At 41.3% G+C, this 25,148-nt stretch overlaps 1 protein-coding gene across 1 annotated transcript in view; it reads left to right on the plus strand.

Annotated features, from left to right (window-relative positions):
* LOC129108670 (cytosolic carboxypeptidase 4) overlaps positions 1 to 25,148 on the plus strand; it is a 132,592-nt gene that overhangs the window by 34,981 nt on the left and 72,463 nt on the right. The window contains exons 8-12 of the mRNA XM_054620550.1: positions 213 to 250; positions 12,332 to 12,540; positions 15,223 to 15,388; positions 16,326 to 16,384; positions 21,209 to 21,325. Coding sequence (XP_054476525.1) covers positions 213 to 250; positions 12,332 to 12,540; positions 15,223 to 15,388; positions 16,326 to 16,384; positions 21,209 to 21,325 — 589 coding nt within the window. The remainder of the gene's footprint in view (positions 1 to 212; positions 251 to 12,331; positions 12,541 to 15,222; positions 15,389 to 16,325; positions 16,385 to 21,208; positions 21,326 to 25,148) is intronic.

Raw genomic sequence — 25,148 nt, forward strand, 5'->3', positions numbered from 1 at the left:
AATGTACTGGGATTCTGCATATAACAACTCCAAAGGAGCTAGAACAAATACACAGATCAGACCCACTATATGATAAAAATCAATTTTGTGTGTTTTTTTGGTATAATCCCACTCATTTTGCACACTAGTGTATCATGTACAATTGGCATATTAAAGTGTGTGTTAAATTAAAATGTCTGAAAGACCAAATGTCCCCTCTGTTTATTTCCCAGGGCAGCCATCGATGCCTTTGCTGCTCTGCTGTGCACAAGTAAGTTTTTCCCTTCATCATTCACCAGCTGATGGTTTCCATTATACTGGGTGTATATCATCATCGTCATCACTATACAACACTACCCAAACCCTTTTTCTAGGGACACACTGGGAATGTGTTTCTGGGGCCAATTTCTTGTTTAAAGATGTTTTTCTCTTATTCAATGGCTGCTCATGCTATAGCGTGACATCTCACTGAGATACAATTTACTGTGCAGCTAAATGGGGCTTGAATATGAGAAGCATTTTTCTTCTCTGTACAACTCAACAAGTAAGGAGGTATATTGTCTTTGTAATAGCCAACATAAACTGCCGGGTCTACTGGAGGAAATAACAAATAAAAAAGCTGTATTACGACCGTTTTGGAGCAACAAGTATTTCAGTTTAACGACTCAAATGTGTCGTGGTTGCTCGCTGTAACTTTCATAACTGGTTGGCATAGATAGCAATCACAGATGGGTGTTTCTACGTGTTCTGTTCCTGTTTTCAACAGCTGCCATCTCTTCAGAGTGTGAGCTTCACAGCTTCCCGTCACCCGGACCTTGCCGCTCAATTAAAACTACACAGTGTCCCCGTTTATTAAATTTAGCTCTGATGTTATAATTATTGTGTTAGTAGTTTTGAAGTTTGACGATTTCGCCTCGCAATCTTGGATTACAGGTGCGCCGTGTTCTTGTTTTTTGCAGCCAATGAACTGAAGCAAAACTGGGGGAATTACACAGAAATAAGTGTCAGAGAGTTTTGGCATTATTCAGAGGGATTTAGGGACTGAGGTCTGATGTGTAAAATGCATTCTTCAAGTAGTTTAGCACGATTGATGTAGAATACAGGTTTTGAGAGCAAAATCTCTCCCACTGCAATAACACCTCATCAGAGCTGAGACGCCTTCATTTGTCTGTCTGTGCCGTGTGAGACATAATCCTCCACAGCAGGAGACAACCGTGGGAGGAAGAGACACTTTCTAAATGCCGCGGCAAATGGTTTTGTTTGTTTTCATTCGCACACATTTGAACAATCGTCAAAAGACAGAATCGAGGATCAGACTGACCCAAAATCTCCAGACAATCACTGTCACAGGGCTGTTTGATCTCCGTCCTGTTAAAACTGACAAAAAGTAATGTTCTCCTCTCCTCTCCTCTCCTCTCCTCTCCCTTTTCCCTCCTCTCCCTCCATCCCTATTGTATCCTCTTTCACTCTCTCCTCTTCTCCCTTCTGTCTTTTCATTATTCCCTCTCTCCTCTCCTTGGTTTCTGTCCGTTCTTTGGGTTTTCTACTGTTTCTCATCATCTGTCTTCTGTGCATGATCTGCAGATCTGAATTCTCTTTAACTATTTTACTGAGTTGTGGTCGAGTGATCAGTGTTTTTTTCTGGTGGTATTTTGGAGGAATGGCTTCCTCTGAGACGCCACCTCTGTCTATCCGGAAGGGAGTGAGGATAGTCCCGCCGGATAACAGTGTCACTGTGGAGGAGGTGTGGCTGGTTGTCAGTGAGCAGGTAGGATACGATAAACTCTGCTTTGCATCTGGAATAAATTCCATGCGGAACCCTGGAGCTGTCCTTCAGAGTGAAGCACGGTGATGGTTCTTACATGGTGTATTCCAGCTCAGGACAGCTCACATGTTTTGAGTGTGGAGATGTGGTACACAAACGTTTTGCATGTCCGCATAGATGCTCCTGCTGGCGCCGCGCCCTGTGACTGGCCCTGTGTGCGAACCTATGGCTGGCTGCCCTTCCACCGAGCCGCCCGGTGCCCAGTCCGTGGGTGCGGTTGCAGATCGCAGTATTGCGGGCGCGGTGGCTGGTGTTACTGGCTCACAGTAACTGTGAGAATAGGGACAAGGTTGAGGTGTAGCAGAGCAAAGCTGAGGAGCAACAGGCTTCTGTTGCTGCAGAGAACAGCAGCTCTCAATCTGTAGACACTGAAGCACAACCCCAGCCAGCATAAAACGTGGAGGAAGCAGCTTCCACAAGTCTTAGTGTGAGCACAAATGAAGAACAGGGTGTTTCTAACCAAACCAAACGAGAGGCGCCCCCCTTGCTGGCAACTCTGCTACCTGTGCTTGAGGTCACTGTAGAAAGGAGAACAAGGGCCAAGTTAAAAACAATTGTGTATTTTGAAGGCCATCCATTACACTGTGTTTTTAATGGACTCAGAAGCTCATTCAGTGAGCGACTAAGGATGCCTCAGTGTTCTACTGAACGACTCAGAAGGTCTTTTGTTCCAGCAGCAGTCCAATTTTTTAATGAAGGATTTTAAAAGGGACAGGTGAAGCTGGTAGACGGGGAGCTGTGACACTGTTTACACACTGTTTGTTAAACTCTTAAAGATGTGGTTCTTAGATTTAGCATCTCTCTGATGTTATTAATGTCTCAAATGGCATTTTATGGTGTTATTTATTCATTGTAATGTGTATTCTGTCTGTTGTGCACTTTGTAAACAATGTCTATTGTTGTATGTATGAGTTGATCTGGTGGCAAATAAGTTTCCCCATCGGGGATTAATAAAGCTTTCTTATCTTATCTTATCTCATAGCAAGGTGTCATGTGGAGAAGACATGGACTTTGACTCTGAGTCAGATACAGTATCTGTTAGCGAAACTCCCAGTAGAAACACTGAGCTCAACTCTTTAGAAGACATAAACTCTTTTCTTGATTAAACATTCAAAAAGTCTGTCAAAGTGAGTGATTACTTCAGTGACACTACTAAATTCATAAAATCCGTTGACGTACTTAAAAAACTGGTAGGTTTTGATCTCTTGGATGAAAGGAAGTGTTTCCGCCTAAATAAACCACATTATTAGTCTGCGAAAAGCACAAAAAGATTCAATTGTTAAAGACTAAGAAGTAAATGATCATGTATTTCACAGTGTTTACCTCTCTGTACCGTTATCTGCTTGTTACATCTTGTCTGTTTCTCTTTTCTGACTTCTCTTTGCAATGCCTTAAAATAGGGTCCTTGAACATTAATGGTGGGAGAGATGGGAACAAAAGAGCTTTAATATCTGAAGTCTCTAAACAAAAAAAAAGGTTGTGTTGTTTCTGCGGGAGACACACACTGTTCCATCAGATGAGTTGGATTGGGGTTTATGACGGGATGGGTCGTGTGCCCTCAGCCGTGGTAGCTGTGCTGTTTAGGTCAACTGCAAATGCAACCGTCTTGTCCTCTACTGAGGTGGTGAAAGGTCGGCTGCTTATTATAAGGACAGAAATAGTCAGCTCTAGCTCTCTCTTTTGCTTTTTTAATATATACGCCCCAAACCAGGGAACAGAACGAGAAGGTTTCTTTACCATGAGCTAAGGAATTACCATCAAGATCAATTAGTTCTTGGTGGTGATTTTAACTGCAAGTTAGAAAAACTGTAGACAGGACAGGTGAAACACCCCATCCACAATCATCTCAGATCCTTAACAGTGTCATCACACACCTGGACCTGTTAGATGCATGGAGAATAAAACATCCACAATCCAGACAGTACAAATGGGTGAGGGTCAGCAACAGGGTGACTACAACCAGATTGGACAGGATCTACATTTCACACACTCTCAGCTCCAGATTACTCTACAGCAGTATAAGTCCTGTTGGCTTCACTGACCACCACCTCAGTGTTGATTTGACTGACTCCTAAATAACCCTCTGCTGCAAGACAGTGTTTAGTTCTCTGAAGCTGTGGTTGGAGGTTGGAAAAGCACAAGTTTTTGTTTTTTGCCAGCAGTACACCTCTCACTCCACTGCTAAGATTAAGGCAGCAGTTCAGGAGCTGGAGGCCAACATCAGGGATATAGAGGGGCTACACAGGGACTCAGATCCTGCTGCTGGTCAACTGCTGCAGGAGAAGAGGTTGGAGCTGAGCTCCTTCCTGCAGGAGAGGGTGAAGAGAGCACTTGTCAAGTCTCGCTTCCTCCACCCAAAGGACATGGATCCCCAAAGCTTGTTCTTCTTTAACCTGGTGAGATCGGTGGCACAGAGGAAGCAGATGACCTGCCTTAGGCGTCTTGTAGGCAGGGTGACCACCAGTCTAGGCGAGATGAGGAACAAGCTGCCTGTTGACAAGCGGACAGCAGACCTCCAGTGGATAGGGACGGTTCATAAGTGTACTTGGTACCAGAACACCCTAGGCCAAAGTTCTATGATCTACTTTGTAGTTGTGTCATCAGACCTGCAACCGTATGTCTTGGACACTCAGGTGAAGAGAGGAGCAGAGCTGATCACCACCTGGTAGTGAGTTGGATCAGGTGGCGGGGGAGGCTGCAGGACAGACCTGGTAAACCCAAGTGTGTGGTGAGGGTGAACTGGGAACTGTGAACGTCTGGCTGAGGACCCTGTCCGTGGGCACTTCAACTCCCACTTCTGGAAGAATTTCTGGGGGGACATGGAATCCGAGTGGGCCATATTCAGAGCCTCCATTGTGGAAGCTGCTGCTAGGAGTTGTGGTCGGAAGGTGATCGGTGCCTGTCGTGGCGGCAACCTGAAAATCTGCTGGTGGACACCAGCGGTGAAGGAGGCCGTCAAGCTGAAAAAGGAGGCCTTTCGGGCTTGGCTGGCCCAGGGGTTTCCTGAAACAGCAGACAGTTACCGGTTAGCCAGTAGAGCTGCAGCTGCGGCAGTTGCCGAGGCAAAAACCCAGTTGTGGGAGGAGTTTGGGGAGGCCATGGAGAAGGACTTTTGACTGGCCTCAAGGAAGTTCTGGCAAACCGTGAGACGACTCAGAAAGGGGAAGCAGGGCTTTTCTCAGGCTGTGTTCAGCAGGGGGGGTGAACTGCAGACCCGGACTGGGGACATTGTCGAGCAGTGGAAATAACACTTTGAGGAACTCCTGAACCCTGAACACGTCCTCTGTGAAGGAGGTAGAGTCTGAAGACTCAGGGGAAGACTCGTCCATATGCCTGGCAGAGGTCGTTGAGGTCAGAGGTCGTTGAGGTAGTCAAAAAGCTCCTCAGCGGCAAGGCGCCAGGAGTGGATGAGATTCGACCGGAGATGCTGAAGGCTCTGGATATTGTTGGGCTGTCTTGGCTGACACGTCTCTTCAGTGTCGCATGGAAGTAGGGTACAGTGCCTGTGGCGTGGCAGACCGGGGTGGTGGTTCCCATTTTTAAAAAGCGGGACCGGAGAGTGTGCTCCAATTCAGGGGTATCACACTGCTCAGCCTCCCGGGAACGTCTACTCGAGGCTGCTGGAAAGGAGGCTCCTGCTGATTGTCAAACCTTAGATTCAGGAAGAGCAATGCGGATTCCGTCCTTGCCGTGGAACAGTGGACCAGCTCTTTACCCTTGCAGGTCTGTTGGAGGATGCCCCCTCCAACAGATATCCTCTCATATCCTCTTTTCTCTCCTTTCCCTGGTCCTCTTTTTCTCTCTCTCCTTTCCCTCCTTCCTTTTGGATAATCTTTTTCTTTTTCTTGTCATCCTCTCCTGCCCATTGAAAAGTGGACAGCAGACCTCCAATGGAGGGTTGCACAAGGGGCTATAGTTACAAACAGAAGTGAATTTTCTGTTCTCAGACAGGAAACCTGGCACATTTATTTGCTCAGTGCTGTCAGAACTGTTTGAGCTTTTGAAAAGGACAGCGGATTGTTAACATCTGATCCCAGGAACACGTTCAGTGTTTTGAAGACAGATGTTTTTTTGGCTCAAGTGATGATGTGACAGTGTTCAATAAAGGGATGTTGAAATCCAAAAACCTCTCCTCCCCTCCCCTCAATTCCCTCCCCTCTCCTCTCCGCTCCTCTCCCTGTCGGTTTAATGTTTAAAAAATGGATGTTTCAGAGACTCAGAGCATGTGTTGTAATGCTTCAGTTGTTCCTGCAGGGGTCACTTTTGTGCTTTGTCTCCAGTTGTGTGGCATTTACAGGCTGAGCACCTGATGGATCTCATCATGCGTGTGTGTGTGCAAGTGTGAGTGGCTGAATTAGTGTTTGTGTATTTTCACACACATACTCATTTAGCATGTTAGTCATTCTGAATGGACCTCTGCCAGTATACATAAACACACCCACATATTCATTACATTGCATTATCTCTTTTGGTTTCACGTACAGCATACGTCACACATGCACCACCACACCTTTCTCTCCCTCTGCCCCCCCCTCTCGAGGATGTTTAAACATGTTCTCGCCTCCAGTCTGCAAAGGCTCTAAGATTCTGAGCTGCAGGCCGTCGGTGTGTGTGTTTGAGCCCATGGAGCTGTGAAGAGCTCTCGTTTGTTAGCGACGGTTGTTATCTCCTGAGTTGACTCAGTTATCTTCTGAGGTGACTCAGAAGATAACTTTCCTTCATTCTTCATGTTAGATTTTGATATTTCTTGGCATGAATGCATTGTTTAAACTCCCAATAAAATATACTAAATTTTCTTTTTTTTAATTATTTTTCTTTGGTTATTCCACATCTCTTCATGCATATTTAATATTAAACAGACAAACTGTAGTGTTCAGAGGCTTAAATCAGCTTAGCCCCCTGACTCTTCAGCTCCCTGCGCCAACCCTGTTCTCATTTACCAATTTGTATGGATGTTTTGTTGGGAACCCCTTGGCGTAACTTTAGGTTTTGGTAACAAAACTACTAAAGATCATGATTTCGGGTTAAAATAAATATGTTATGTAGCTTCAGTTAGTATGTAAGTTAGTTAAGTAACAGACTTATGAAACTTTAAATGAGTTGGTATTGGCTGACACACACATCGGTCACCTGGGTGAAAATCCTGTGTTTGTTCGACCAATCAATTAACCCCGACCTCCTCCTTAACATGGACTTTGCTTTTTATACTTCGTGTATGAGCCAAAAAGGAAAAGTAAAATTTTCTTTTGAGACAGAATATACTGTTTGGCTCTGGTTGGTCTTACTGCCCCATGTGGCCATCCTTGGCATTCAATTGTTAATAATTAGGCACCCTTTTATGGCGTTATTGTCTTGTTAGTACCAGCTGTGCACAGGGAAAGCAGCTAAAGGTCGCCAAGAGCCGAAATAGTTTTTCAACGGTTTTAAATAGAATAAGTTACTTGTTCATTGAACAAAGCAAAAAGCTCAGTGGAGAGCAGGGTCGTCCTCAAATCAGAGGATCAGCGGTTTGATCCCCGGCTCTAGCAGTCCATGTCGATGTGTCCTTGGGCAAGACACTTAACCCCAAATTGCTCCCAATGGCTGTGCCATCAGTGTATAAATGGGCGTGAATTATGACATGTAGTGTAAAAGCGCTTTGAGTGGTCGTAGGACTAGAAAAGCACTATACAAATACACTCCTATACAGGCGCTAAAGTGGGGGACTGTGGAGAGTAAGCATATTCGGTAATCCATCCATGTTTTTAATGGCTAAGCCCACAAGAAGTTGTCCTATAAGTGGTAGAGGAAAGGTCAGGGGGATACATTTTAAAAAAAAATTCACAGCAGACAGTTCGACATGTCACGGCAGGAAAAGCTGTGAAAAAGCTGAAAACACCTACAGAAAAATATATGACATTGCCAGATTTTCCATTAAGCAAAGTCCTTATTTGATTATATCAAATCAGCATTATTGCAAGTGAGAGTAAAATTGAGCCTCTTACAGCAGCAGGACTACAGAGGAAAAAAACGCACCATGCGGGCCCTTTTATGACCCCGTGGGACTGCAGATCAACTCAGATCAACTCTGGGAATAAAGTCGGCAAACATATATGCTTCACTCCTCCCTCTCTCTTTTGTCTAAACTTTTTTCTTTTCTTGTTGTGTACACAGTTTGTCTTTCTAATCCTCTTGTCAGAAGCTCACGGACATATTTTGTGTATGGTGACAGTTTAGAGAGTCACTACTCCAGAGGCAGTGAGAGAGAACCAGAGGGCTCCGAGCTTTTCCCCATGATTTATGCAATATTGTGCTGCGCTTCATGTCAAAGTGCCAATTTGCACAAAACATCAAGGGGGAACGCGTTCGCTCATAAACTAGAACATCGAAATGAGCCCGCTCTCAGTGTTTCACTTTGATCTATAATGCAATGTTTGGAGTGAACATAAAGGCAACAATTACGCTAATATCAAGTTGTATTTGAAGATTTGAAGTATTTTTCGGTCCTGGCGAGCAATATTTCTGTATGAAGTAATTTCTTCCTGATCCCAACTGTTCTGGGAGCATAATCTAATCTAACAACACTTAGTCTGTGTTTGGCATCTAACCCGCTGCACTGCAGTGTTTGTCTCTGCTTTTTAAGGCGCAAATGAAAACCTTTTTTAGACTTATTTCAACACATTAGCTTTATTTGTTGAAGTTATCTTCACCTACAAAATAAGTGCCTTCATGGTGATTTTGGGACCTACAGATAAGGGTTCCTCCTGTTTGCACTTTTGAAACAATTAGAATGTGCCTATTCTGAATTTATAGTTGATCAATGTTTGGTGCAATAGGTGATATAAGTGCTGAGCAATTGTTCACCTTTTCTATAGCTCCCATACAGCAAATGTGGATTTATTTCCCATTTGTGTGTGTGTGTGTGTGTGTGTGTGTGTGTGTGTGTGTGTGTGTGTGTGTGTGTGTGTGTGTGTGTGTGTGTGTGTGTGTGTGTGTGTGTGTGTGTGTGTGTGTGTGTGTGTGTGTGTGTATTTCCCAGTGATTATATTGGCTTTGTATTAAATATGAAGAAAAAAAGTCATATTCTCCATTATCAGTGTCTTCGTTTGGGCCAGGGAGGATAAATATTGACTAAAGGAATAGTCGAATCTTTAGTTGTATAATATATAAAACCAAATTGAAACTATGGTTATTGTTTATTAAATGATCTTAATGACTTTACCACATAATGACAACTTGTAAAGGGGACGTAATTAGTGGCACAAATAAGATGAGACAGGATAATGATACAACAATTAGCCATCAGTTTTCACCCAGCAGAAGTCTAATCCGCTGGTGAAAAATGAACAACAGGACAGCTCTTGGATCTGCACTCTTGGCAGCGGCCATTTCTTTACCCTTTACTCTGTTTGGAAGATTCATACTAGTTCTTACAAAAATGAACTGACAAGTTTGCGTTCACTTCATCGGCATATTACATACATAGTGTGTGTTTTTTTTTCAAAAATATATTTTCAAAGTTACATAGTTTAAAGTTTTAATTACGCAACAAATGTACTTTGTTGGGATAAGGAAAAGATTGGGTTAAAATAAGTATGTTAGTAACGCGAAATAAAATGTTTTTGTTACATAAATGGAGTATGTTGAGCGCTAACATTAGCTGAACGCAAACCATGAACTGTACACTGCCTAATAATAATATATTTATTATATCATTATTATAATATATAAACAGTGCAGTTTTAATTAACCCCTTTGATGCGCACGATGGATCAAAAGGGACCTGAGTGAATCATTTTTCGTTGCCTTTTAAGCACATTATTACTCAGTATTTCATGAAATCCTCATCATTTTATGTGGCGTTATTATGACAATGTTATTATTTAAAAATTTGTTTATTTATTTATTTGCCTATAAAACATTTTTGTATCGCTAACCTAGTAACACACAACATGGGTAAAAAATTACCCATATTTATTCTAAATGGAATTTGATTTATGTCAATATTTGCATTAAGGAACATATTTAATTGTCACTGTTTCACCTTTTGCAAGACTGAATTGTCACAGCTGTCATGACACATGGATGATTTTATTGTACTTTTCACCTTAGAATACATAATATGCGCATGCATCATTCTGTAAAGACGTGGTTCAACGGCTATAAAGACGTGAGTATGGAAGAGTTTTCTGTAGGGCTGCAAACACCAGTTATTTTCACTGTTGAATTATCTGTTAATTATTTTCTCATTAAATCGATTAGTTGTTTGGTTTCTAAAATGTCTGTCCACCAATCAATGATGGTTAGTTGTCTGTCATAAAGGTGTAAAGAAACCAGAAAATATTCACATTTAGGAAGTTGAAAGCACAGAATAATTATTTCTAAGCTTTTTTTCCCCTCAAACTGATTTTCCCCTCAAACTGATTAATCATTACAGCTATAGTCCAGCCAATCTGAAAAGTAGTTCAGATTGGCTTGATCTTTTATGTTCTACCTAACTAGCTGTTGAGTTGGTTTTTGGTTTGTTGGTTGGTGGTTCAGGGCCTCGGAAATTGGCGTTTGCACTCACAGTTTGTATGTCTGCAGCAATGTATGAGTAAATGTCGATGTACAATGCCTATAAAAAGTATTCACCCCCTTTGATGTTTTCCCCTTTTGTTGCTTTGATACATGAAATCATGGTCAATATAATTTGGCTTTTTTGACAAGAATTTGCAACAAAAAAAAAAACTCTTTAATATCTATGTGAAAACAGATTTTTACAAAATAATGTCAATTAATTAAAAATATATAAGGTAAAGTAAATGATTGCATAAATATTCACCCCTTTCAGGCCAGTATTTAGTAGATGCACCTTTGGCTGCAATCACAGCACTGAGTCTGTGTGGATATGTCTCAATCAGGCTGGCACATCTGGACACTGCAATTTTTCTCCATTCTTCCTTGCAAAACAGCTCAAGCTCTGTCAGGTTGCTCGGGGATCGGGTGTGAACAGCTCTTTTCAAGTCCAGCCACAAATTCTCGATTGGATTGAGATCTGGGCTTTGACTTGGCCACTCCAGAACATTCACCTTGTTGTCTTTGAACCATTTCTGTGTAGCTTTTGCTGTATGCTTGGGGTCGTTGTCTTGCTGGAAAATAAATCTTCTCCCAAGTCGTAGTTGGGAGAAGATCAGGGCTCTGTTCTTGGAACCCTTGCAATTTTCTTAAGCCAAATTACACAACATTTTGACGGCAGCCGATCATGTGTTTTAGTCTCACAAGGATCACAGATGTAATGTCCTAAGGGCTGTTTCTACACTGATCACCACAGATTTAGCACTGCACTCCTATAACATTGTTGGACTCATGAAGGACAAAATAAAAAGTAGGATCAAAATCCATGCAGCATGACCAGAGATTTCATCTTTTTTATTCCTCTGATACTTCTTCCTTCTCAAAAACTTATGCCCACATTACCCACAATGCCACTGAATCGCTGACAGTTATGGAGTGTTGTGCTAATAGCGGCTAACTTTTCCCAAGATGAGCAGCAGGCTTCAGAAGTCTTGAAAACTCACTTCTGTATAACTCATGGCCTCCAGATTCTTTTAGGTTTCAATCTTGTAGTCTTTGGACACAGTTCTGAAGACACTAAAAGCTTAACACAACATATGCAATAGTATAACCAAACACTGGGAAAGACACAAGTTCAACTTCAAAGTGGACATATTCTGCTCATTTTCAGGTGTATACCTGTATTTTGTCTTTCTGCTAGAACATTTACATGCTTTAATCTTCAAAAAAAAACTTTTAACACTTTAACTCCTAAAAAATATGGCATCCTTTACTAAAGTAGTTGTCAAGACATGTGTAGCGATACTCAGATATGGGGGGTGGTTGTCTTATTTCATAATTTGTGGGTAGGTAGCTGTAGGCAAACTCCAGGTCTGAAAAGTGAAGCCAATGCGGTAATGTCATAAACTTGCATTCTTTCTACTGGACATCAGGGGGCGCTTCCACTGGTTACAATAAGAAGTCTGATTGTATAAAGGTCTACTTCTTACTTGATTTATTACCTCAGTAAACATTGTAAACATGGGTTTATGGTCTCATCGCTAGTTTCAAGTCTTAGTAAATGATGGTCCCATTTAGTATCAAATAGACCATAAAGCAGTGTATGCTTTAGGGTGGGGCTGGTCCATTCTGTTTTCATCTTATAACTTGAACCCCTTTACAGTGTGTTTTCATACTACAACTCTATCTGAGCTGTGTGAATTTGTTGTTGCTGGATCGATTGTGTGGAATTTCATGTGTGTTTATGCTGCTGGTTTATGTGGATAAGAGTGTATGCATAGCAACTGAATGATACTGTGTGGCCAAATGGACACACTCGGAAACCCTGATCTTTAGGCACACTTGAGTTCGTACACATTCCTGGATTTCACGTGGATTCGCTCAGCCAACATCCTGTCCTGTCAGCCATTATTGAAGGCGGTGTCAACAGAGGAAGAGCACTCACATCCCTCCCCTCCCTCTCCTGTGTTTGTCTGTGTCTCTCCCTCACAGAGGCCAATGTTAGCTTGGTGGTATCCAAGGGCTACGTCTCTGGCCTCTTGCGGCTTTACGAGAACTGGCACGGCAAGGGATCCCAACACGCCGCTGTGCCGATCTGCCACTCGCTGCTGCGCTGCCTCCATAAGGTCACTCACAGTACTGTGGGCAGACAGGAGTTCGTATCCCAGGGAGGCATCCGGCTGCTGTATGGAACGACACAGGTAATGTTCAATTAATCCTTTTCCGGAATCTTTTTTTTCTCCATTTTTATAATTTTTCTCTTCCCTACTTTTGGGATGGACTGTGGTTCATTTTTTTCTTTCTTATATCGCGACACAAACAGTCAATGTCCCCAACAGGAAGAGCACTTTTGTATTGGGCTCATCTGTCAAGCCTTTCTTTCCCCTCTTCTTTCTTTCTTTGATTTTTTTTGTAGAAAGTACTGCACTTTAGGTACGATGTCTTAAAGTGGCCCTATTATGCTTGTCCACTTTTTCCCTCTTCTTTATTGTGTTATATATTTTTTTGTACATGTGAAAAGTCCGTCGAGTGTAAAACCTGAAGTCCACGCCTAAAAGGAGTTACCCTCCCCCTCAGAATCACTGCTCCTGAGCTGCCTGAAACGGCTCCATTGAATTCACTTCCGTAACTTTATGAGGACACAATGTTACGGAAGTGACGTAAAACTCTTTCCGGCTAGTTTGGCCCGCCTCAAACAACAAAAGAGAGAGGAGGAAGAGTCTTTTGAAATGTGAAACGTTGACCAATCAAAACAGAGCGGGCTAGCTGACCAATCAGGGCAGACTTTGCTTTCTGGAGGGAGGAGCAAGCGCTACACGGAGCATTTCAGGGAGAGGGTGTGAAGTGGTGATGCAAGACAGCCAGGATGAGAAAAACAAGGCGGATTATGAGCATTAACGCATGTAAACATGTTGTAAGTGTAACCTAATATAAATATATGCTGTTTAACATGTCAGTGTCTAGTATTTCCAGTCTCCCTTCTCTATTCATAGAGGTTTTTCCACATATTTAGGGCCAGTTTGTTCCAGCCTTCAGAGAAAATCTTTTCCTCCACACCATAAACAGAAAGCCATACTGAGAACAGCCACTCTGATGTCTAGGTCTTCTCAGGTTCACAGGTCTCCTTCTGTCAAGGGTGTGACCCAGGACCTGAGTCAAATAATATTCACTCTAATTGGTTTGGGTAGGGTTCTGCTTTTACGATGGCTCCATTTCAAATGTTCTGTGAGCCAAACTCAATGTCCCAAGGTTAATGCTTTAATGAACAAGTTAGCACTTCAAAGTCAGTGCTATAATACCTTAGTGGCAGCCAGTTGCTTGGTCAGTGGCCTGTGGTACCGTGTTACAGACACACGAGGCACCCTTTTACGTCTGTATGGGATGCACCTAGCTTCCAACTAACTCAAATGACAACCAATCCGTGTCATTATCAGACAGACAATCAGAATATCGGACATAGTTGGAAAAGTGTTGTGTGGGAGGTGTGGTTGATGGGTCAAACAAATACTCAGAAGAACGGCGAAGTGGAGGGATTTTTACTTAAGACGTTGTGTCATGTGACGCTTCGCCACTGAGTAAGATGGTGCTAGGTACAACAAGTACTAATTTTAAGGAATACCATTATGTTTTTTCCAATCTCTTCGAGGTCGAGAGCTACCTGAAAAGTGGACAGTAATGTTGAGGGCTTTTTTTAAATTTAATCTTCAAGAACAAATAGATTTGCTCAAGAAAATGAATATAATGCATTTAATAGGCTACTGAGTATACAGTCTCTCTGTCTATGTTCCCTGATTACTGTTATAATAATAATATATATAATAATAATTCCTCACAATCATTATTGATATTGTTATACCAAGTGTTCATAGATAAACAGACACAATTTCATTTATAAATCAGCTCAGTTGGCACAAGGAATATATGGACAACATTATCTACTTTCTTGTAATAAAGGATGGGCCCAGTTTATCCAATGCTAAAGGGGATAAGAAAATAAGTAATTTGTCAACTTTTACTCAAATCTGATGCCTTTGGTTGCGTTGTTGGTATGTAATGTAATGTTGTCTTCATTCACTGTTTACAGCTCATTTAAGATGTCACATTTGTATGCTTTATGAGTGAGATGTTATCGAAAGGCCATGTTTACTGATTGGTACAGAAAAAAAACTAGGTAGATTTGGTCATCAAGGTTTAAACAGCTAATGCTATACCTTTTATTTTCACATTTGAAACAAATAAGTTTACACCTTGTTTTATCATAGTGTTTTTCTTTAGTTCACCCTTTCCTCTCATCAGTAAACCTGTTGGCCAAAACATAACGGCTTGAGAGGAAAAGTCAACGTTACTTACTTTAGGTCATCTTCGTAAGTTAAGTCACGTTAAGTCATGTTTTTGTGTATCACATGCACATATTTGCATAATAGCATCTCTGTACCTGAAGACTTGCCAAACTGGTGTGTTCATTTTGTTTTGAAAGCCCGACTGTGACATTACAATGTTGGAGTGTGGTCCAGACGCTGGAATGTTTCATCCCAAATAAAAACTGTAGTTTTGGAACTTTGTTAGTGTTCAAATTCAATAATTCTATATCTTTTTGAAAAATAAAAACTACCAAATCCACTCCTACATACCAGCATATGGACCAGAAGTGCTTGATTCGGCAGTGTGTCATATATAAACGTTGTCCCACAAAGTAACACACAATGGAAATGAGGCTCCTACAGCTGGACAAACGTATAAATAAAGCATAACGGGCAGTAAGATCTGTTAGCAAAAATTATTTGAAATGGATTTGATGGATGTCTTTCGGCACATTGTCTTTCCTGTTAGTACAGCAAAGTGATCTTCCATACATTCTGCTAACTGAGTTTGTCTCTCAGCAGACATGTTTGCTGAGCAAAGGCCTGGAGTCTCTGGTGGAGCCCTCTGTGCAGCTGATGAGAAAGTGTCTTCCTATAACCCCTCTTCCACTGACATCAGACCAGTCTGCATACAACTTCCCCCTGCCTGGAAGATCGCATGCTGTCCCTGATATGGATGCAGAACCAGGTATCAGTATTTACCTCACGTCAACATTCAGCAGACGCACCTATGATAGCAGTTCCTGATTTTGATCGGGGGATGATTAATATAACACACAGTAATTTCAATTTGGGGACATTTTAAGGTTAGCTGGTCAATATTGGAAACAAATTTGTAGCATTGATTGAGGGATTGCCTCCACACGGCTCTCAACATTGCGACGGCCAAGTCGGAGGCTAGCAGGTTTAATGGTGCTACCAACACAAAGAGTGGAAACAATGGTAACCGTGCTGACAGAGCTTATAGTTAACCTGGTGGTAAAAACCGAAGGGCGGGTGATGCGCTTCTGCGACCATGCCGTTGGTAGCCCTTATTGGCTGACACCGCCGTTCGAGCGCAGTGCAGAGGGGCAGTGCACAGGGGCAGCAATTAGCTTGCAAGTGGGGCCAGTCACAGGGACTCAAATGCAGCCAGACCTGCTACAAAACAGTGTGACTTCATTTTCTGCTCAGGTTCCCATTATTCCACAATGTGCGTGGGAAATAGCGGTTTGCTGTTTGTTTAACGCTCTGGATTTTAAATTTAGCAACTTCAAAGATAATTGCATTTTCTAGCCTGCATTGTTGTTGGATTGAGAATTTATATTTTTTATGTACAGTTAAATGTTTTTGGATGAAGTGTAGTCCAACATTTTTATTTCTATTTGTCTTAGGAGTCTTCAAGTAAGTTTGAAATCATGTTTAATAATTGTCAATTAACTTTACACATGTAAAGATTTAATAACTGTGAGTATGACGTACCAATGTTTAGGCATGGTCGGGTTCCTCCAAATCAGAGCAGCGAAAAGTTCCATGTAAAGTGTTACAGGTTTACATAGTTCACATAACTGAAAGTTGGGAGTGGACTTCCAAACAAACGTGTAGAACACTGACTATGGCTGCTCTTTTTTTCCTGTTGTATTCAGATGAGAACAGTGAGGAGAGTGACGATGAAGAGGCTGAAGAGAACAAAGAGGCAGACTTTGTAAGTTTGTTTGGCTCTGTGTGGTCATGTTTTTCAGACTTTTTGCTTTCACTTTCAGAAACCAAGGTCTTTCTTGAGAACCAGTTATGCTGAAGATATTGGGGGAAAAACAATACAGTTCTTTTTCACTTTTTTGAACAAAGGAAGGAGGTCAGGTGAAACCCAAAGATCAACGTTGATTAATTTGTCGCATAACTTCCGAACTTCAAGCTACTGCAAGGAACTTTAATTCTATGTTTTGGTGGTCCCTGTGGACAAAAGCGGTAGTGTTTCCGAGCACCAGATTCCCTTCAGAAAACCTCTCATTTTACTGCAACAGGGTCTGACAGTCTGCCCCGCTCATTCCTAGTTGTGGTTCTCCCGTGCCTCGCTTCCCTGCAGCGGGCCCAGCAATACGGCCTGGTTCTCCAGCAGTGTGGTGTCTAACTATGTAGAAATAGCCTGTTTTCTCGCTGATGGTAACATTTACTTATGTCGGTCATATAAAGGCATCAGTGTCACACTGAAACTGTTTCTTAATTAGTTGAAAGTTCCTCAAAGTTACTTTTAAGTATCGCTACTTCTGTAGATATTTTGAATTTTGTTGTTGTTATACAGCTACTAGTGCCATAAAAATTCCTGAAAAGTCCCTACCTTCATTTTGGATTAGAGTTAGAATTATAAACATATTCATGTCAAGTTTAGGCATCCATGTTAAAGTGGCCCTATTATGCTTTTCCACTTTTCCCCTCTTCTTTAGTGTGTTATATATTTTTTTTACATGTAAAAGGTCCGTAGAATGTAAAACCTGAAGTCCACGCCTAAAAGGAGTTACCCTCCCCCTCAGAAACACTGCCCCTGAGCTGCCTGAAATAGCTCGATTGAATTCTCTCCTTCATTTCCGTAACTTTATGTGCCTGCACTCAAAGATAAAAGAAAAAGATAGAGCTGATGTTCACATCTACCATGGTGTAGTGGTTAAGACAGCAGTCTGTCACTCAGGATACCTGAGTTCAAAGCCCTTTGAAACCTAATGTTCATTTGTCAGTCTCTGCAGGGAGAGTTTTTTGAAATGTGAAACATTGACCAATCACAACAGAGCGGGCTAGCTGACCAATCAGAGCATACTTTGCTTTCTGGAGGGAGGAGCAAGCGCTATTTGCATTTTAAAATGATTCAATCAAAACATAACGGAAATTCAAAAAACGGTGTTCCGCCAGAGGTACAGAGAGCAAGCAATAACATCAATTCAATTAGTTTGGCTGAATATAATTAATGTGCGGAACATTTGGCATATTGTGTTGCTCTGCATCTCCGGAGATTAGACAAAATGTCAAACAGTAGGCCTAATGTTTGCCGACCGGTGGCGGCGTCCATCTGCTGCTATTATCTATTATAGACTATGCAGTCACAACCACAGTTTTATTATTGTCTACATAATGTCCAACGAAGGGCAGTTCAGCTCAATTGGAAATTAAGTGAGCAATTAATATCGCCCTTGAGTGTAGAGTGTGGATGAATGTGTGAAATCAACAAACTACCATCATCACCAACGTCTCACCTGGAAACGTTCGCAAAAAAGCCTGAACCTTTTCCAAGTAGTATCGAACAATGGCTTCTCAGATGGTTCTGTGTAACAAAACCATCTAGAGGTTCGGGTTAAGTAATCAACTAAAGCTTGGTTTGCTATGGTTCTGTTTTGACATTCGCAGCTGTTGAACTAGTTAAGTAGAAATGAGTGCATGAATCCATACAAAAATGTGAATATGAATAAGTGGTGCAGAAAACTAACGAATGGACACCAGAGCCACGATCTATACCGAGGTTCTTCTTATGAGGCATTTCGATCAACATGACATGACACCACAAAATTTGCAAGCATCTGAGCAGGCTCCATCCATCAATGCAGCCAAGATCATGACTGAGCCTTGTAGAGTGCACATTATCCGAGCAGGTGCACATGCAAATCCCAGTAATCCTTGACATTTTCACTGCTCCATCATAGAGCTTTCATTCCTGCCTGAACCCAATTGGCCCTGTATGGGTCCAAGTAAATTTCCAAAAATGTTATACCATTTCTATTTTAGGCCTGTACGGAATAGTTCAAAGCTTCATTCATAGGTGCTGCTGATTTATCACTTAATGGGAAAACCCCCACTACCTCTACATATATTTGAAAAAAAAATAACTTTAAATGTTCATACATCATTTACAGCTAAGCCAAAAAAGTCCTGCTCACAAAGTATTAGATAAATGTAAACATCAACCTCTCAAAGTTGTAATTTTTATTGTCAGATTATTTGCCATCAGGGAATATCACGTTTGAAGTAGATGGGCCTGAATGCAGAGAAAGCACCAGGCAGGAAATGGGAACTCAAGAATAAATTCCTTTAGACAAAATAAAGAGAACACACATAGCAATGATTCAGCTTCAACACAGGGAATGGCAAATAAGGAGCAAACAAAGAACCAACAGGTATAAATACACAAGGAGCTAATCACAAGATGAAGCTCAGCAGGAGGGGGCAGGGAAACTTTCTGATTGGGTAACAAGACAACAAGGAGTGGCAACACAAAGGCAGGGCTGAAGAGGCTGGACACTAAACAGGTGTGCTAAGGAAAGACATGCAATCTGTAGGAGAAATTCACAATTCCAAAAGCAGAGGGACAAAATCCAATACTCCTCACACAACAAAAAACAGTGTATAGCCAGTACAACAACAGAAAAACAGAACTGAACCCTAAATCAAACAAAATGCCTCAAAATATAATCAGTGTTTTAGGGTGGACTTAACCTAAGAAGCCAACAGTGTCCAACAGAATCATGATAGTGACAGTCCTTTATTTAAAATTCTGTCCCAGCTTAGTTATATGACTTCTTTATTTATTTTTTGCTGGAAAAGCTATGTCCTTTAAGCTGATATAGACACAAAATCCTTTTCAGTGTTGACTCAAACGGTTCAGTTTTTTTGTATAATGAAGTGAAACCACACCAAAATCTTGGCCCCATGAACTTGCCAAACGTCAAACAAAATCACCTTGCCAAATGTTAATACATAACACAGACACTACTAAAGCCGAGGTGGAGAGATAAATGGAACTGGGAGCCTTTGGAGAATTCTAGCAGGGTGAGGCACAAGAGAGATGAATTTAACAATGAAGGAAGAGAAAAGGGAAAACAAATCAGAGGAGGTCCAAGGGAGAAATAGTCTGAGAAAAAGCAGGAACAGAAGAGCAGGACAACTTTACCTGCAACCTCTGATACAAGTTACTATTATGAGTGAAAATCAGGTTGGTAAACACAGGTACCCGCACAGTGGTACCAAACCTGACAACCCTCACTGCGATGACCATGCGATGACCATCCCGGTTTCTCAAAGACAAGAGAGCTTTCTTGTAATTGGTTGACGGGTTATGTTCAAAAACATAAGAACATTGTAATGTTGTCTGTGCCTTTGCTTGGAATGTGAGTGCTTTTGTTCGCTCATGACGCATATATAATCAAAATGTCACTACTGTAAGTAGGCAGACTTCTGGAATGACTGACAATACCCGACGCCAAAATGATAGAGAGTTCAGCGTGCTTGTGGATTTATGTGTTGAAGGATTTTTGCTTCCTCTGATTAGGCCTTTAATGCTCATTGGACGGACACGATTTACAGCACTCAGTTACTCAGTCACTGACTACTGCCACATTCCCAGTGTGGCAGAACGTGGTAGACAGGAAACGGCAGATGGTCTTTGTTTGCAACAGGAGCCTGACAATAACTATGCCAGCATTGGTGCTAAGTGCCACCAACGACGCCCACAGATACAGCTCGTCAGAAAAAAACTGTGTCACAAATCCTTTGTCCAAATGCTTATGTTGTCACTGCTTCCAGAAACTTTATCAGTTGGGTTAAAGTGTTCAGGTGTCGCTTGACTCTTCAACTTGGTGTCCAAGGGGACCTATAAGTGCTAATGTCAGGGGTTATGTTAAATCATTCCTTCAGAAACACGGAACTGAAATGTGGACCTTTACCAACAACACATTAGAATGTAGAGGTGACCTTTTGCTCCTGCTTCAACATTATATCAGCAGACTACATGGGCGTTATTAGCCTCATAGATGGGTCAGAAGGGGCACTTTTCTTATATTAACATGGTTGATCACCGATAGAAAGAGAAGAATGCTACTGGTCGATGTAATTATGATGGGATGAAATGAGGAAGTCAGGTGATGTAGTATAACGAGCGAAAAAAAGTCTGATTACATTGACTTATTTTACCACAATTTTGTTATGTAATTTATGTGCTTAACTAATGCCAGGTTGTGTAAGTAACGTAGCAAACTTGCTTGTTTTAACCCAAACCATGACCTTCTCCCAATCCTAACCTAGGATTTTAGTTGCCTAAAACTATAGTTGGTTAAGTTTTACTTTCACTTTCATAACGTGGCAGTTGCATTTGGGCACGTTTGAAGCATTAACAGGCTATAATCCTTACAGATCACTTTACCAAGCAGAACTTTGAAATGCCTCACTTGTTTAAGGTACAACTTCTGACTTTCAATTTATTCATTCTTTACAACCTCTTCTTAGTTCCAAACCAGTTTCACCCAAATGCACTGAAAGCTTGTTATTTATGATAAAGTCCAACTTTACTGAGCCCATTTTCTTGTCGATAAAGGAGCATAGATCTATGACCTTACCTGGTTCCATTCCAGACCCCTAAATTTCCCAGAGCACTGGTCCTATTTTCGTTAATATTTCAGACGTCTACTCCCCTTCTCAACAGCTCGTTATTTGAGTCTGTGACTGAGTTTCCCTCCATCTGTTCTGACGGTGTGCGTGTCTCTCTGTCCAGGATGATGATTTGGAGACAGACCTGAACAAACTTCGTCTTCGCCCTGACCCAGACAGACCCAAAGAGCTGCTGCCACAGTACAGTCGCCTCTGTCCTGAACTTTCACATGACTTCCAGGTAAGAGTGTGTGTGCATGTGTGTGGTTGTCCTTGTGCATCTATCTTTGTGAGGACCTGAGTTGTTGACCTGCAGAGTCAGGACATTGTTGGAAAGTGAGGAAATGTTTTGCTGGTCCTCACTTTGGGACAGACTCAGTTCAGTTTAGAATTAGATTTTGGTAGGGGTTATGGTTGGGGTAAGGCATTTAGTTATGATGGTTAAGATTAACTTAAGGTCATAGGGAATGCATTATGTGAATGACTGTTGTCACAAAGATAAAAGTACAAGGTTGTGTGTGTGTGTGTGTGTGTGTGTGTGTGTGTGTGTGTGTGTGTGTGTGTGTGTGTGTGTGTGTGTGTGTGTGTGTGTGTGTGTGTGTGTGTGTGTGACAGCCCAGTGATTTGCTTAGATGATGGTACATGATGTTAAATAAGTCCCTTTTATGAGTCTATAATGTCTGATATCTGCAGTAGAACATTTTAACAGCTGGTCAGGGATCACATTATGAGCATCATTACAGTACTTGTCCTTGTTTGGTCTGATTGGTAGATACTAACTCAGGAACCATCCGTGAGAGAAACCAGATACTTGTAACTTGAATGTCCCTGTGAAGAAGATTATGCCAGAAGTGTAGGTGGATACGTGGTTATATCTTATTGAATTTTAATTCAAAATTTTCAGGTTAAGTCTCCCTTTTACCAACAGGATTTTGCATGTTTTTATCGTGGATTACTGTGGATTAAGTCTACATATCATATATATACTTTTAGTTGTGCAGTTTTAACCAAATTGCTTCAAATCACAATGATCCATATTCACTATTTTTTTTTTTACATTAACAGCATTGCAGCCACTGTTTTTTGGAGAACACATGAATCCTAAAGATGATGTCTTGTTTTCTTTCCCAATGTGTCAAATACCAAGCTGATCTCACAAAAATAAATTAAATGACCTCAACCTCTAAACTGCACAGTATGTGGTGGTAGCAAGTATTTAAAAAAAAAGTTGTGTCTGCTCCGCGGCAGCAATGGCGATGGAAAGTCAATCAGGATAAATTGCCGTGGCGGACACGCAAATTAAATGCATACATGTGACTATGCCACACTTACAGAGTACAGCTATTGACATAGTATAAACACTGGTAAAAGGAAGGGAAAGTGGACGGGTCAAACAAACTCAGGAGACAAACTCGAGACCAGAGTCTGTGTCCCAGAGCGTTGAGTTAATGTGTAAGTAATGTTTGTAACGTGCTTACGTATTTCAGTTCGTTAGTTATTAGTTATTTCAGCCCACCAATTGTTTAAGTGGTGATGGCACATATTTTTTACACATTACATCCCATATGGAAAAGATATACATACATTTTACTAAATGTTTATATCTTTTATCTGAAACTTATAAGTAATATATATGACATGGGGCCTTTTGTATGATTTTGTACGATCTTTTCCATATGGGATGCCACCAACACATGATGCGCCGTTTCATTTCACGTATATTTCTGTGAGATCACGTTGCTCTTTAGTGTGTATGAGCAATGCACCTGGATGCAACTTGCTCCAATACAAACACATCCGTATCATTACTCCACCCTAACGTAGTATAAAGAGCGGGATGGTCCACACAGGGCGGGGTTGGTGTATGGGTAAATCAAAACACAAGATTCTCATCCAGGAGACTGCTGTTTGTGTCCTTTTTGCAATTCAAAATTGACGGTGTAATTTTGTCACATTGGTTGTTAGTGACTCAAGTGACTCGTGAGTTTGTCAGTCTAGTTAACGTCCTTTCTTTTCCTAAACCTAACTCGGTTGTTTGCTTTCATGTGAAGGGCAAAAGTATTTTTTGGAAAAAACACTATGTAATGAGCAGATATTGACACACTGTTTGTGACACAAGCAAAACTGATGCTAGAGGTGTACGTAGAGCGCCGTAGTTTGAGGCATAGAAGCATGGACCAAGCCGTGAGTTTTTTGACGCATGTGTGAATATGTGTCGAACAGTGACACTTGTAAAGTGGTGCCCCCTTAATGGACCCTCAATGGATTTGGGGCCGATCGGATCTTTTCTTCCATCACTATATTTCTGTGAAACACTTGGGATCAGAGCAGATCCATACATCACTTTAGAGCAAAGTGCTTGAAAATGGGAAAAATGGAATAAGAGCTGAGGTGGGAGACAGAAGTGATTCTTTTTTTTTTTAAATTGACTGTCATCAGCCTGGTGTAAAGCCCATGTTTTGAGCTGTAACTCCCTGGGCAGGCTGGGAAAAAAAACGATTTCACATCTCAGCGTCTTCCAGGACAAGTTTATCCTTTTAGAAGCACAGTCGCTTTAGGAACTGTTCCAGATGAGTTTCATACAAATTTCCTTTAGGGGTGCATCTCAGTTCCCTTAACTGTCCCCTCATTTTAACCACAAAGATGCAGATGTTTAGCCTATCTTAGCACAAAGATTGGAAGCTGGGAAACTGATGCATGCACCTAACACATGCTTCAGATTAGCTAATACATGGTTTGCAAAATACTGGAAATGAATCCTATGCGAGGGGTAGAATTAATAATGAAACATATTCTTTGAGGTTGTGTAATGTTATTATATTATAGCTACATTAGAGCTTCATTATTTTTTCTTTCATTTAATCAAATTTATTTATTTTTATATAAATTTTGTCTTGAAGCACTTTTGTTTTTTCAATATTGATTAACGTATTTAAAATATTTAAACATATATTTAAATATTAATATATATATATATATATATATAAATAATAAAAAAAAAAAAAATAACAGATTGATATAATATGGATTACAATCTGTATTGAGTCTTTCTGGTGTGTGAAGGTAGTCAAGATGAAAGATGTCCCTTCTGATAAAGCTTTTAGGTGGCAGAAATGTGATGAATCAATGCCAATGCAGGGGCCACAAATAGCCACAGCAGTGTGTAATGGTCATGTGTACCGACAGCTGCACGGGTGTTGTCGGTCTGATAAAACACAGACCGTCGGTCGCATTGATCTTCTTCTTCTCCTCTGAGGGTGATTATACAAAGAGGTGATTAAGGGGTGAATCTACTTCCATCAATCTTTAACTGTGGGGGTGGGTTATGAGGGCTCGTGCATATTGTACAATTTCACAAAGATCGAGATTTATAAAACTGAACCATGCATAAGAACGCTAAGGCTTATGAAAGACTGTGCAGGTATAGTACAGGATTATGACATAGATTATGTTGTTACCATCGAGGTATTTTCACGGTTGAGGCTGCAAACGCCCCAGCTAGTAAACAGTAGAAAGAAGCATAGGGGTCAGTTACTCCTATTTTTTATATCTCTTCTCTGACTCATGTTACCCTTGAGTCAGAGCAGTAGGAAACTTAAGCGGAGTGAGGATGTTGCAAAAAACGGATGTCTTGGACTGTGCATCATTTGCGGAACCCTTGAAATTATTCGTTGGCGACGAATGATGGCAACAGTGACTGGCGGCAGTATGTCAAATGTTTGCACTTTGTAAAATAAACGATCAAAGTAATTCAATGTGAAAGCAAGAAATAGCATCAAGGACAAAAAAAAAGAGGGCCATGTTGTGTTTCCATCACTGTCAATCAGAGCTGGAGCTGTAGAATACCCATGTCTACTGCAGAGTAATTTGTCTATGGAGTAAATGTCGATTGAAACCCTCCCACTTAAGACAAAAGCCAGATGTTGGTGGGTGTAAATGGATTTTTGTCCACCCAAATCCGACAATGATCAAGCGTCGGGAGTTGGGAGTGAGAACATGTTGGTTCTATCTGGGATACATCTGACATTGACTCCAGAGACTGCAGTCCTGTTTCAGTCTTGTTT

The sequence above is a fragment of the Anoplopoma fimbria genome, chromosome 19 (genome assembly GCF_027596085.1).
Source record: "Anoplopoma fimbria isolate UVic2021 breed Golden Eagle Sablefish chromosome 19, Afim_UVic_2022, whole genome shotgun sequence".
Taxonomy (NCBI): Eukaryota; Metazoa; Chordata; class Actinopteri; order Perciformes; family Anoplopomatidae; genus Anoplopoma; species Anoplopoma fimbria.